At 45.9% G+C, this 13,520-nt stretch overlaps 1 protein-coding gene across 1 annotated transcript; it reads left to right on the top strand.

Moving 5' to 3' along the window:
* Positions 1–487: 487 nt before the first annotated feature.
* On the top strand, positions 488–13,087 carry ENPP4 (ectonucleotide pyrophosphatase/phosphodiesterase 4). The gene is made up of 4 exons (XM_054062293.1): positions 488–593; positions 4,824–5,688; positions 6,936–7,106; positions 9,963–13,087. The coding sequence occupies exons 2-4, from the start codon at positions 4,863–4,865 to the stop codon at positions 10,325–10,327; spliced, it is 1,362 nt and encodes a 453-aa protein (XP_053918268.1). The 5' UTR covers positions 488–593; positions 4,824–4,862; the 3' UTR covers positions 10,328–13,087.
* The last annotated feature ends 433 nt before the right edge of the window (positions 13,088–13,520 follow it).

The raw sequence follows: 13,520 nt of genomic DNA, 5'->3' as shown, positions 1-13,520 counted from the left end.
GCTCTCTCCCAGCTCTGCTCCCCCCAATCCCCCCGGGCTCTCTCCCAGCTCTGCTCCCCCCAGTCCCCCAGGGCTCTCCCAGCTCTGCTCTCCCCAATCCCCCCCAGGGCTCTCTCCCAGCTCTGCTCCCCCCAATCCCCCCCATGGCTCTCTCCCAGCTCTGCTACCCCCAGGGCTCCCCCAGCTCTGCTCCCCCCAATCCCCCCCCAGGGCTCTCTCCCAGCTCTGCTCCCCCCAATCCCCCCCAGGGCTTCCCCAGCTCTGCTCCCCCCAATCTCCCCGGGCTCTCTCCCAGCTCTGCTCCCCCCAATCCCCCCCAGGGCTCTCTCCCAGCTCTGCTCCCTCCAATCCCCCCTGTCTCCCCATTATCCCTTGCCCCCCCCAGCTTTGCTCCCTTTCTGCCCCTTTAAGCCCCGCCCCCTTCGCCCCGTCCCCCGCTCGGGAGCCAATGGGAGCCTCTCCCCCCCCCCCCCACTCCCCCCGCTAACGGCCGCGGGGCCGCGCACGCGCTGTTCACCACACCCCCCCCCCGGCGGTCTCGGCCGCGGTGGCCGCGCGCGGAGGGCGAGGGGTGGCGAAGGGCCGGCTCTGAGGTGAGCGGGGGGGGGGCGCTCCGTGCGGGGGGCAGCGGGCAGCGGGCAGCGGAGCCCCCGGACGAGCGGGGCAGAGTGCGGGGGGACGCGCTTGGAGCGGCTGGTGCCGGATCCGTGCACGGAGCAGCCGATGGCGGAGCCTCCTGGGTCCGTGCTTGGAGCAACCGGTGCCGGAGTGCCCGTGCCCAGCGGAGCTACCGGGTCTGGGCAAGCGGGGCAGCCGGTCTCGGAACCCCGGGCAGGTGCTTGGAGCAGCCGGTGCCGCTGGGCGAGCGGGGCAGCCGGTTTGGAGCCCCCCGGGGCTGTGCTAGCGGTCTCATAGCCCCGGGCGAGCGGGGCAACCGCTTTGGAGCGTTCCGGGCCCGTGCTTGGAGCAGCCGGTGCCGGAGCCCTTCTGGGTCCGGGCGAGCGGGGCAACCGGTGCCGGAGCCGCCGTGGCCAGCGGAACAACCGGTCTTGGAGCCTCCCGGTCCTGGAGTCCCTCGGCGAGCAGAGTGACCGTTTCGGAGCCCCTCAGCTCTGTGCTGGGAGCCCCTGGGCGAGCGGAACAACCGGTGCTGGAGCCCCCCCGGGTCTGGGCGAGCGGGACAGCCGCTGCTGGAGCCCCCCCCCCGGTCTGCAAGGCGGCCGGTCCCGGAGCCCCCCGGTCCCGGAGCCCCCGGGCGAGCAGAGCGAGCCGTGCCAGAGCCCCCCAGGTGCGGGCGAGCAGAGTGGGACGCTGGCGGTTCCGTAGCCGGTGCTGCGGGAGCTTTGGAGTCAGGGAGATGTCGGTTGTCACCGCCCAGCGCAGCTGGAGGCTGTAACATCTGGCTGGGAGGTGGAAGGTTTGGGCAGACGGCAGCGATGCCGGGGGCTGTTTTGTGATAGAGTGGGTGAAAACGCAGGTGTTTGACATCCTGGGAGTGTTTTGAAGCTGATGTTGTGGTTTGGGATCTTCCTGCACTGTGGAAAACTCCGGTTCTGCTTTTTAAAGCACCTGGCAGCGAGAAACGGGTGATCCCCTTCTGCATGGCTCATCTCAGTTCCCTCACCCTTTAAAGGAGCTGTGTCGGAAGTCCTCTGTTAGGAGATACCTCAGCGCTGGTTTCTGTCTTGCAGATGTGAGGACTTTAAAGGCCACTGGAACTGCAAAGACTTGTCAAACTGTAGCATTGTGTTAGAAACAACTTTGTGTCTGAGCAGCACAAAGTGAGTAATGTGGGGCAACTCCTCACGGTTGCTTGGTTGGAAAAGACCTCCGAGATCATCAAGTCCAACCATACCTGTTCACAATTAAACCAGATCCCAGAGCACCTCATCTCTGCATTTTTTAAACCCCTCCAGGGATGGGGACTCCACCACCTCCCTGGGCAGCCTTTGGCAGGGCCCGAGAACCCTTTCAGTGAAGACATTTTTCCTGATGTCCAGTCTGAACCTGCCCTGACACAACTTGAGGCCATTTCCTCTTGTCCCATCATCTGTCACTTGGAGAAGAGACCAACACCCACCTCCCTAGAGCCTCCTTTCAGGCAGCTCTAGACAGTGGTAATGTCTCCCCTCAGCCTCCTTTTCTCCAGGCTAAACTTTGTTAGAAAGGGCTGGGAATGAGGCTTCTCGTTGATAATACTAGAAAGCCGCTTGCATTTCCCTTCCTTGATCTAACTTAAACTCCTGCAGCTTTTTAGGTTCTGGGAGCAGTCTCTAAGTTGGAGTAGAGTAAACCCTCATTTCCATTGCCATTTCCATATGTAAATCTGGGCGATAATGAAGCAGACTTACAGGAAATATTTTTAAGCTCATGATGGTGAAACACTGGCACAAGTTGCCCAGGGAGGTGGTGGATATACCATCTTTGGAAACGTTCAAGGCCAGGTTTGATGGGACTCTGAGCAACCTGGTCTAGTTGAAGATGTCCCTGTTTACTGCAGGGGGTTGGACTAGCTGACCTTCATGGTCCCTTCTATCCCACACCATTTTATGATTCTATGATAGGTATCTGAAGAACCCCAGTATAAAGTGTTTTTCGTTGACTAGCTGTTTCAGACCTTATCTATGGTCTCAGAAATTCGGTGCTGATGATCGGAAGGCTCGACAGCAGGAGAGCCAACTCATCTTCTCTGTTCTAAAATAGGGAAAAACATATCAGCAGCCTGCAAGCTTTGTGCTTGTCTCTTGAAAGACGTTGTTATAGTCCTCGAATGGATAGAAGGGATGCAGAGCAAGGCTGTGATGTTGCCTTCAAATCCGTCATCATTTACAGAATCACAGAATCACAAGGTTGGAAAGGACCCATTGGATCATCGAGTCCAACCATTCCTAACACTCCCTAAACCATGTCCCTAAGCACTTCATCCACCCGTTCCTTAAACACCTCCAGGGAAGGCGACTCGACCACCTCCCTGGGCAGCTGTTCCAGTACCCAATGACTCTTACTGTGAAGAATTTTTTTCTGATATCCAACCTGAACCTCCCCTGACGGAGGAGTCAGTCCCTCTAGTCCTGTCCCCTGTCACTTGGGAGAAGAGCCCAGCTCCCTCCTCTCCACAACCTCCTTTCAGGTAGTTGTAGAGAGTAATAAGGTCTCCCCTCAGCCTCCTCTTCTCCAGGCTAAACAACCCCAGCTCCTCAGCCGCTCCTCATAAGACTTGTTCTCCAGCCCCTTCACCAGCTTTGTTGCTCTTCTCTGGACACGCTCCAGAGCCTCAACATCCTTCTTGTGGTGAGGGGTCCAGAACTGAACTTACTTCCCAGAAGACACTCTTCCTGTCTTCTAATGTTGGTAGCAGTGATCTAAACATTTTTAGTAGGCATAGGGGTGTTGGGCTGATGGTTGGACTGGACTGGATGACCTCAGAGGTCTTTTCCAACCCTAATGATTCTATGATTCTTCCAACCTCTGTATCTTCTAAACCCATTTTAACTGTTGGTGGCAGAGGAGAGGATAACTTCTCGTGCTTTGAATTCCTCTCACTGCTAACGCTTAGCTACCATTAAAGCTATTGATGTTTTTACAATAATACCTGCTGTTTTAAAGAGTTTGGGGGAAAGGGTTGAGATCAGCCTGACGGCATTGTGACAGTTTGGAAGATACCCCCTGTTCCTCCTAGGTTCCCCCTCCTTTGTGCAAATGAGATAAAGGAGAAGTTTGCTGGCAAGGGGCTGCTCTTGAGAAATAAATACACTCTTTAACAACGTTGCAGAAGTTTTTGTGAAACCTGGAGTGTCCCTTCCTCTTTCTTAAAGGCTCCTAGAATAATTCTGGACCTTCCTGAACAAAGCATTCATGTCACAAGTAATAAGTTTAAGAAGAACAAAAAAAGCTTGCAGATCATACCTTGCATTCATAATAGTCATGAATACCTTGTTGAGAACCCCTTGCCTCATAGCTGAGTTTATTAATGATTTGTAATTTGTAAGCTTTGTTAATTTATTTTAGAGAGAGAGAAATATAGAATCATAGAATGATTTGGGTTGGAAGGGACCTCAAAGCCCATCCAGTTCCACCCCCTGCCATGGTCAGGGACACCTCCCACTGGCCCAGGCTGCTCCAAGCCCCATCCAACCTGGCCTGGAACCCCTCCAGGGATGGGGCAGCCACCGCTTCGCTAGTAGGTAAAGAACAGGTTTAAATACTGTTGTGGTAGATGTACGACAGCTTAGTAAGAAAGCAGAAGTTATTCTTGGCAGTTCCATGTATAGAGTAAGCGATGACCAAATAGGAATGTTGAAATGCTCAAGTGTCTTCCAGCAACTCAAGAGGATGGAAACTAGAAAAGGAAAGCTGGGATTAAAAAGAAAAATGATAATTACAGTAGAAATCAAACTTCTAAACAGGGATGTGTAAGCAGGATTTGGAGATGCACAAAACTTTTAAACGTGGAGCCAGAAATGTTCAGGTGTGGGGCTTAAACACGAGAAAAAAGTACTGATTATCTGTCTTGGAATTTAGAGTTGCAATAAGAGACAGAATGATGGAATAATGGCTTAAAATAGAGAAAACAATTCTTCCTTTCATTAGCCTGGAATGAAAAAAATCTCATTGCTCATCTGTTTTAAAACATGAAAAACTATGACAATGTGTGAGAAACTTCTGAAGCCAGTAGGCAAATGCATTGTTGACTTCAGTGGTTGTTTAGACCAGTTATTTTGCAATGACCCTCTATAAGGAATATGTACATAATGTATAGCTCATTAAACTGGTTCCTGTACCATTATTTTGAGTTACATGCCTTATCGTTTTAAATTTTTCAGGTGCATCCGGTTATCTGCTGGAAATACTTTGAAGCATCAATGATGAACTCCATGTTAATGTTATTTTTTTCTGGAATAGTTGCCTGTTGTGGGGACTCTGCTGGTGATTCAGCATCCAGGTTACTGCTCGTGTCCTTTGATGGCTTCAGGGCTGATTACTTGGAAACCTATAAACTTCCTCATCTTCAGGAGTTCATCAAGGGTGGCGTGCTTGTAAAACAAGTTACAAATGCTTTTATCACCAAGACTTTTCCAAACCATTATAGCATAGTGACAGGTTTATATGAAGAAAGCCATGGCATCGTCGCTAATGACATGTACGATGCGGATGCCAAGAAAAAGTTTTCACAGTTCAATGATTCAGATCCCTTCTGGTGGAATGAAGCAATTCCAATTTGGGTAACAAATCAGCAGCAGGGAAATGGAGCAAGTGCTGCTGCTATGTGGCCTGGTACCGATGTGAAAATCAACAATACGACCCCTCACTTCTTCATGAAGTATAACTTTTCAGTAACGTTTCAAGAGAGAGTGGAGAAAATCGTCGCGTGGCTCAACAGCTCTAATCCAGTGGTCAGTTTTGCTACATTATACTGGGAAGAACCAGATGCAAGTGGGCACAAGTATGGACCAGATGACACTGAGAACATGCGCAAAGTGTTAGAAGAAGTGGATAACCACGTCGGCTTCCTTACTAATAAACTGAAGGCATTCGGTTTGTGGGACACTATTAATGTCATAATAACAAGTGACCATGGAATGGCCTCGTGTTCTGAAAAGAAGCTGATTATCTTGGATAGCTGCATTGGTCGCAATAACTATACCCTGATAGACAAGACACCGGTTGCTGCAGTGCTGCCAAGGCAGAGTATGTTTTGGCCTTTTTTAAGAGTCATGTATTGAGAATTAAATCTTATCTTACTACCAAAAACTACACACTATGGTAAACTGTTCACACCTTTTGCAAAACCAGTGTAGTTCATATTACACAACTTTGGCATAATGTAATGAATAAGCTAAAGAATGCTTGTTTATTTAGAAATTACTTTGTTTTGGTAGTGGAGGGGCATTTCTGGTCAGGTTGCTGTGGGTGGTAAAGGCAGTCCTTGAGAAAGCAGATAGGCAGTTAGCATGCCTGCTCTCTTGTGGCTCACGTAGTCTATACGGCTGTAATTCATAGTAAGCATGAAACGAACCTTCATGTTTATGCAGAATAAAAAGTGTTGTCTAAACTTACAAGTAAAAATCTAATCCCAGCTTTGATTGCTTTACTACTTCTGTTTCTGTGAATGAAACTTTGGTTTGAATACTGTGTTTTCATTTTTTGTGTCTTGGAGTAGCTGCTAGCAGACGTGTCTTAAATGGGGACACTGCTGGTCTCAGTTTCCACGAGGTGGCCAGACTGAAGCAATTGTAACAAACAAAATTATTTATACAGTAACAAAATTTAATACTGACTACTTTGGATAAAATATTGACTGCTTTTGTTTGAGACTGCTTTCTCTCTTTGCTTGAATTTTGCCCTCCTTCCCTGCAAGCCCAGCAGGAATGTTGAATTGTTGTAGGTCCAAAACCATAGCCATAAGGTGTCTCATTTAGAATAAGAGCGATTTGTGAAATCCCCTTTGATACATTTGGCATTTTATTAGGGATAGGAAAAAGATCCTTTTCTATCTGCCTTTTAAAGAATAATTGTTTTGAAAACTGTATGTTAGAATCATAGAATGGTTTGGGTGGGAAGGGACCTCAAAGCCCATCCTGTCCCACCCCTGCCATGGGCAGGGACACCTCCCACTGGCCCAGGCTGCTCCAAGCCCCATCCAACCTGGCCTGGAACCCCTCCAGGGATGGGGCAGCCACAGCTTCCCTGGGCAGCCTGGGCCAGGACCTCACCACCCTCAGTGTGAAGAATTTCTTCCTAATGTCTAATCTTAATCTTCCCCCTTCCAATTTAACGCCATTCCCCCTCATCCTATCACTCCAGGGCCTTGGAAAAAGTCTCTCCCCAGCTTTCTTGTAGGCCCCTTTTAAGTACTGGAAGGCTTTAATGACAGATAATTGCATTAAACAAGAAATAATTTCCAGTTGCTTCACATGCTGTTTTTCTTTTGGCAGACAAAAGAGATGTGTATAACTTACTGAAAAATTGCAACAGTCATATGAAAGTCTATCTCAAAGAAGAAATTCCAGAGAGATTTCATTATCGTCATAATAAGAGAATCCAACCCATAATTCTGGTGGCAGACGAAGGCTGGACGATTGTGCAAAACGAGTCGCTTTCAAAGTGTAAGTGTTTTTTTTCTCACTTGTGCTTCTGTTGGTAAACTGTTGTCTTATCATTCCAGCCATCTGTGGCTCTAGTTTAAAGAGCAGAGAACTGGCACTGTGCATCTTTAGGAACATCTTGGCCTTTTCTAGAGCAGTTTCAGCCTGAGCCTGGAGTGTTTTAATGGGTGAGAGAGAGGTGAGGGATATTCCATTGGCTAAAACACTTGGTTGTGTTCCATTTAAAAGCCTGAGGTACATTTTTAAGAGTTCTCTTAGGCAGTGTGTCTCAAGCTTACACCAGAGTGCGGTTTAACTTTTGTATATAAATAAAGGGAAACATAAATTGACCAGTGTGTTTAATGTTACAGTGCATACTAAGAAACAAAAATAAATGGGAGTAAATACTAAAAATAATAGGAACACCACAATAATGGTCAAACAAGCCAGAGCTCTTCCTGTTAGGGGCATCGATATCATGTTTTAAACAGAAAAAAAATAGATGTTACTTCATACAGTGCACTGCTAAGGTACCTGCTTTCTTGCTGCTGGATGCTATGAATATCAAATATGTACATACATATATATACGTATATATGAGTGTGTATGTATGTGGATATATGCTTCCAGGTGTTTCACATGCAGGGAGTTTTCTTTGGCAGACAAAAGAGCTCTGTATAACTAACTGAACAAATGCAACAGTTCCATGAAAGTCTATCTCAAAGAAGAAATTCCAGATAGATTTAATTATTGTCATAATAAAAGAATTCAACCCATAATTCTGGTTGCAGATGAAGGCTATGCACACGTGTGTGCACACACACACACGTATATATCTGTGTGTTCAGAAAGTAATTGGTCAAATTGTTGGAAGAAAAGTCCATTAATTAAATAGAGAGGTACCGGCTTCTTCTGAGCAGCCGCATCTCTAGGCTGACTGGTATTTTAGGGTTAACCCTGTTGGAGGCTTCCCAGATGAACCAGTATGACTGCTGCCGGAGTCTGGGTGCTGTAAACGCCCGCTTTCACTCAGTTTGGCTGTTCACTGTCTGGTCTTTGTGCATTTAAGTTCAGATTTCCTCATTATTTGTACAGAAGTGCTGCTTGTGATGTAAGATATGCTTTAATTTTAATAACCCCACAGATTTATCACGGTCGTCTTCAACTTGACAACCCTTAGCACACATGGTGTTTCTTATTTATGGTTTGATTCAATTACATGTACCTAAAAATAGTCAATATGTGTATATTTAGAAGTAACAGCATTTTATCAGGTGAAGTGAGTCACTTCTCAAAACAATATTGCTCACCAAGGCTTCCCAGAAGCAGGCAGGGGAGGTTTTAGCCCAAGAGGCTACCTCAGTGTTTATTGAGCTTGTCTTCGTGGACAAAGTAGCTGTGTAATGGTCAGTAAAAGGAACCAATGCCCAGACCATTCCTAGGAATGTCAGGACACACCAGCCCTCCTTCTTCAGAGGTGAAAGATGGGAAACGTCATTGGAGGGGGGACTTGGAACAGCTTGGTTCAAAACAAGCAAGTAGGAGAAGGGGAAAAATGTAATCATGGACCAAACAAGCAAGAAGCGGCACAGCAGTGTCTTTGTGGTAACAGAAATAATGATTGAAAACATAAAAAAGGAATATTTGAAGTACACTGAAGTGGTGAGCGTGACATAATCAATAGGGATCTTGACATTTCACATCAGCAATGTAAATATAACTGCCAAGGAGACAGTTCTCGGGGAGAGTCATTAAGCTGTTCTGAAGAAACGAAAGCAAAACTTAAATGCAGTTGCTTGGATCCTGTGCTGTGTGCGCTATGAGAAATTTTTGCCATCTTGGACAGATTTTGCAGGCATGTTATTAGGAAGTTTGACTATGTCTGCTTTCTAGCTGTTTATATTCCAGAGTGAGGGGAGACCTCATCCCTGTCTACAACTGCCTGAGATGAGGTTGTCGTGAGGGGGGTGTTGGTCTCTTCAACCAAGTGACAGACGATAGGTCAAGAGGAAATGGCCTCAGGTTGCACCAGGGCAGGTTCAGATTGGACATCAGGGAAAGTATCTTCACCAAAAGGGTTCTCGGGTCCTGTCAGAGGCTGCCCAGGGAGGTGGTGGAGTCCCCGTCCCTGGAGGGATTTAAAAGCCAGGCAGACGAGGTGCTCAGGGATCTGGTTTAGTAGTGGGCAGGTATGGTTGGACTTAATGACCTCAAAGGTGTTTTCCAAACAACTTTTTCTATGAAAAATCAGTGTTTCTTAAAAACCTACCGAAAGTCCCAGTACTGGTAAACCTGTAGGCACAGTTTTGTTGTACGCCTGTCAAAGGCATCATGATCCTTTGACTGTGTTTTGATTTTGACTATTTGGGCATCTCTTCACCTGAAGTACTCAGTTTGATAAGCGTGATTTGAGGGCACTTAACGTGTTTGAACTGAACTGTACCAAGGGGAAAGTCCTTGGCTTTGAAGAAGTAATTAAAGCGTCTGCTTTGCAAGAGAGCGATGTCTTTCCAAAATCTGAGAAGTACAACATTCCAGCTATTGACTCTTTATGGAGTGGCAACATCCTTTTCAGCTTTGGCATGAGAGGTGGGAAGGGGAAAATGGGACTTGTTGAAATGTTGATGACTGAATGGAAGAGACTTACTGGGGTGGAACCATGGCTGAAGACCAGTACAGGGAAAGACTCCAGGGGACTGGGAAGGAGGGAAGGAATTCTGTGTTCCTTCAGTGTTTGATTCAACAGCTGGTTTTAAGTTCTTCCTTAGTTTTTGGTTAAAACATATGCATTTTGGGGGTGGGGAAGAGATAGAGAGGGTTATACTCCATATGGAAACAGAAATTATGATGTTAACTCTTAGCTTTGTGTTTCTCCAGTAGGTGACCATGGCTATGACAACGCTCTCCCAAGCATGCATCCGTTCCTGGCTGCTCGCGGGCCTGCTTTTCATCGTGGTTACAAGCAGAGCACGATGAACAACGTTGACATTTACCCAATGATGTGCCACATCCTAGGACTGACACCACAGCCACACAACGGCACTTTGAGTAACGCCAAGTGCCTGCTCACCGACCAGTGGTGCCTCAGTCTCGCCGAAGCGATTGGGATAGTTATAGGGGCTTTTATGATACTGATTACCTTCACCTGCATTATAATAATCACCAAGAATAGAGTAGCTTCCCCCCGGCCATTTTCCAGACTCCAGCTACAATCTGATGATGATGATCCTTTAATTGGATAGCAGGTAGGAAGCCTCCCTTACTTGCTAAGTAGGGATTTCAGGAGAGTCCGGACTTGCACTGGATGGCATTCTTTGATGCACTTTAACGGTATCTGTGTAAAACACTGTACAGCCAGATCTTGCTGAATCGTTTGTGTGTGCTACCTGCAAAAATATGTTCTGAACAGAGTGGTGAACGGGGTGGCTTTCAGCTGGAAGAGCTGCTTAACTAAATAAAGACGCTTAGTTTTTTATTCAAGCCTGTGAGTGCTTTCAAAATGAAATTCCAGAGTATGAACTTGCCAGGATAGACAAAGTGAATTTTAACATTTGTAAATGATAAGTGTTTTTTTAAATTAAATTAATGTTGACTTCTTTTAGTGTTCTTGGAAAGATTTTTTTTCTTTTGTGAGAGTTAGTTAGTTCTGTTTGGACAGTGCATTCTCTTTTGTTCTTAAATTTGGGAGTAGTGAGTGTAGCAAAGATCCAGTGCTTGTTTCCACCCCAAGCCAGCAAGGTGTCAATAAGATGGTGAGAAGGAGAACAGGAATCAGTGAGGGAAGAATCGGTGCTTGTCACCATCTATTCTGAGCAGTAAAGTATGCAGTTTGGCAGTTGCAAACTGGGCAGATGGTGCTGACATTTCTAGACGTGTGCCCGTGGATGACTTGGTTCCGCAGTTCCTGCACTCAAGAGAGTTAGGGTGGTACTACTTGGTTATCTCAGGGATGTTGATTTAATCTGAGAACCCTTGGATTACTCAGTTTAATGGGCTGTGGTAGGAGAATTACTGCTTCTAAACCCTGTAAATAGTTTTTCAGGTGTAAACTCTGAAGATGGTTTTGTAATAAAGGTTGTTCTGCCGTGGGTACCTGCTGATCATTATCTTTTGAAGGCTGTCATGCTAAAAAGCAAGAACTGGAAGTCTGACATTCAGTCATCAAGCAAGAATTCCAAGCTCTTATCTTAAAGCCTGGCAATTCAGAAGGGAAAAAATAACATATCTAAAGTAAGAAATTATCCATACTGTTTAATTTGTATAGATGTCAAGTTCTAGCAAATACCAGTGCTAATAGTTCTTTTAATTGAAATTCTTGATTCCTTGCTAATGGTCACGTCTATAACTTGATATATAAAAAAATAATCCTATTTTGAAAGACTTAGTGGTATCTTATCTTTTACTAGGTAAAGAATGTGAGGTTAAACAGGTAATCATAGAATTGTTTGGTTGGAAAACAAACAGGCCAAACAACCCCAGGTCTTTCTGCTGCTCCCCATAACCCTTGTTCTCCCTCCCCTTCCCCAGCTCCATTCCCTTCTCTGGACACGCTCCAGCCCCTCAATATCCTTCTTGGAGTGAAAGGCCCAAAACTGAACCTGGGATTTGAGGTGTGGCCTCATCAGTGCTGACTTCAGGGGAAGGATGACTTCCCTGCTCCCGCTGGCTGCGCTGTTTCTGATACAAGCCAAGATGCCATTGGCCTTTGGCCACCTGGGCCACTGCTGGCTCATGTTCAGCCGCTGTCAACCCACCAGGTGGAAACCAACCCAAAAAGAGAACTAGTTACCAAGTCCTTTTGCTACAAGTTTGATGGTTTTAAGATCTGATAATTCAAAATGGGAGGGCTGAGGTTCCTGGTAGCATACAGTGTCGTTTCTTGTTCAGCCACAGACTATGTTTTGATCCAGCTGGGAAGATGCGCTTTAGAGGAACAGGCTATGTTTATTTGTCCACTGAAATACATTCGAGTTTTAAAAATGTCATGTGGAAGTGTTACTAAATAATATCTTCCTCTCTGGTTGTACTGATTAAGAACAGAACACAAAACCTAACCTACTCTGCTTACCCCCCTGCTTCTTAAATTCTAGTTTCTGCTACCAATTAATGCTTTACTGTGGATTAATCTGAACTTGAAAGAGGCTCAGGCTCTTTGAAAAATCTATGCTGTTACTGACAATGTACTTGATTTCAGACTTAATATAATAGTGATAACTGGAGCAAACACCAAAGTCATGCTTTCATCCTGCTGGGAGACCTAAATTAATTATATAAAATAAGAGGTCATGTTAATGAGTAACTACAAAGTGAACATTTTGCAGGGTAGAACGTAGGCTTGAGATGCTGTAAGAAGGAGGATGCTTGAATTCCTGTTAGGTTCTTGTTGTTTTGCTAACAGAAGCTGCTGTGCTTTGAAGGTGGCAGACTTGCTGGGAGGTGCTCAGCATCATCTATAAATGGAAAGGCCTGACTCAGCTGCGTTATCTTTATCTTCCTGGCAGACTTGGTAAGACCAAACTGTACTGTCCTCTGCTTGTGAGGGGAGTTCTTCTGGCTGCTAAAACTGAATAGCACAGTGTATGCTCCACTCTATTCTTGCCTTCCTCCAAACGGTTGTCAGGCAGTGTGTGATTGATGTACTTTCAGTTCCTCTGTGCACCACCAGGCCGGGCGTCAAGGTTACCACCACGATTTTAATTACCAGAAATGTAAATGTTGACTGAAGTGCAGTAGCAACACTCTAATCGGAAATAGGAATATTGCTACAGATGGGGAAATCCAGGTCTAAATGCATTTCTCCTTCTAGCTCTAGGGAGCCCCTTCTGCTTAGAGCTTCTACAGCCTCTCTGAAACCAGGAAGCGAGGGGTAGTATCTGTCAGGAATCCCTGTTACCCTCTACTCCTCTTCCCTTTAGTCCTGAGGCTGAACAGTGCTATTGTGGGAAGGGGTTGAACAGAAAATTTAAGTATTAATAAATTAAAAAAAAAAGGATAAACTATATTCCAGTTGCATTGCTAATTATTTTCAATTCCAAAAATGCGATAAGGTCTGTTAAGAGTGCCGAGTATTCTCCCTGGCACAGTTCTTTGATGCTGGCGGGCAGGGATTCAAAGTAGCTCTGGTACATCCGGGATTTCGTACAGATCACATCCAAATCAAGAGAATCTAGAAAAACACCTCTTTCTCCTGAGAGATGAAGTTGATATATTTAAAGATAATTATTTTTTTAAAGTGTGAGTGCCTTAAACGTGCTGAAGTGTTTCCATTAACTAATTAGGGCTTGCAGGAATTACTGCTTGTGAAAGCCATTTCCTTTAGAATGGCTAATATGAAACAAGAAGTTGAGAAGCTGTGGCTTCCCCCTCCCTCCAACTGTGATAAAGGAGATATCAGCCTATGGCACCACTTAATGACTTGCTATATATAGGTGACTA

The sequence above is a fragment of the Cuculus canorus genome, chromosome 3 (genome assembly GCF_017976375.1).
Source record: "Cuculus canorus isolate bCucCan1 chromosome 3, bCucCan1.pri, whole genome shotgun sequence".
Classification (NCBI taxonomy): domain Eukaryota; kingdom Metazoa; phylum Chordata; class Aves; order Cuculiformes; family Cuculidae; genus Cuculus; species Cuculus canorus.
The sequence above is the reverse complement of the archived record's forward strand: the minus strand, read 5'-3'. Positions and strand labels throughout refer to the sequence as shown.

What these genes read in the sequence shown, in the direction of transcription:
- ENPP4 (XM_054062293.1), top strand. Translation starts at nt 4,863, where the DNA reads ATGATGAACTCCATGTTAATGTTATTTTTTTCTGGAATAGTTGCCTGT. An exon ending in TGCAGTGCTGCCAAGGCAGA is followed by an intron (nt 5,689 to 6,935) that starts GTATGTTTTGGC and finishes TTCTTTTGGCAG; the next exon opens with ACAAAAGAGATGTGTATAAC. An exon ending in AAACGAGTCGCTTTCAAAGT is followed by an intron (nt 7,107 to 9,962) that starts GTAAGTGTTTTT and finishes GTGTTTCTCCAG; the next exon opens with TAGGTGACCATGGCTATGAC.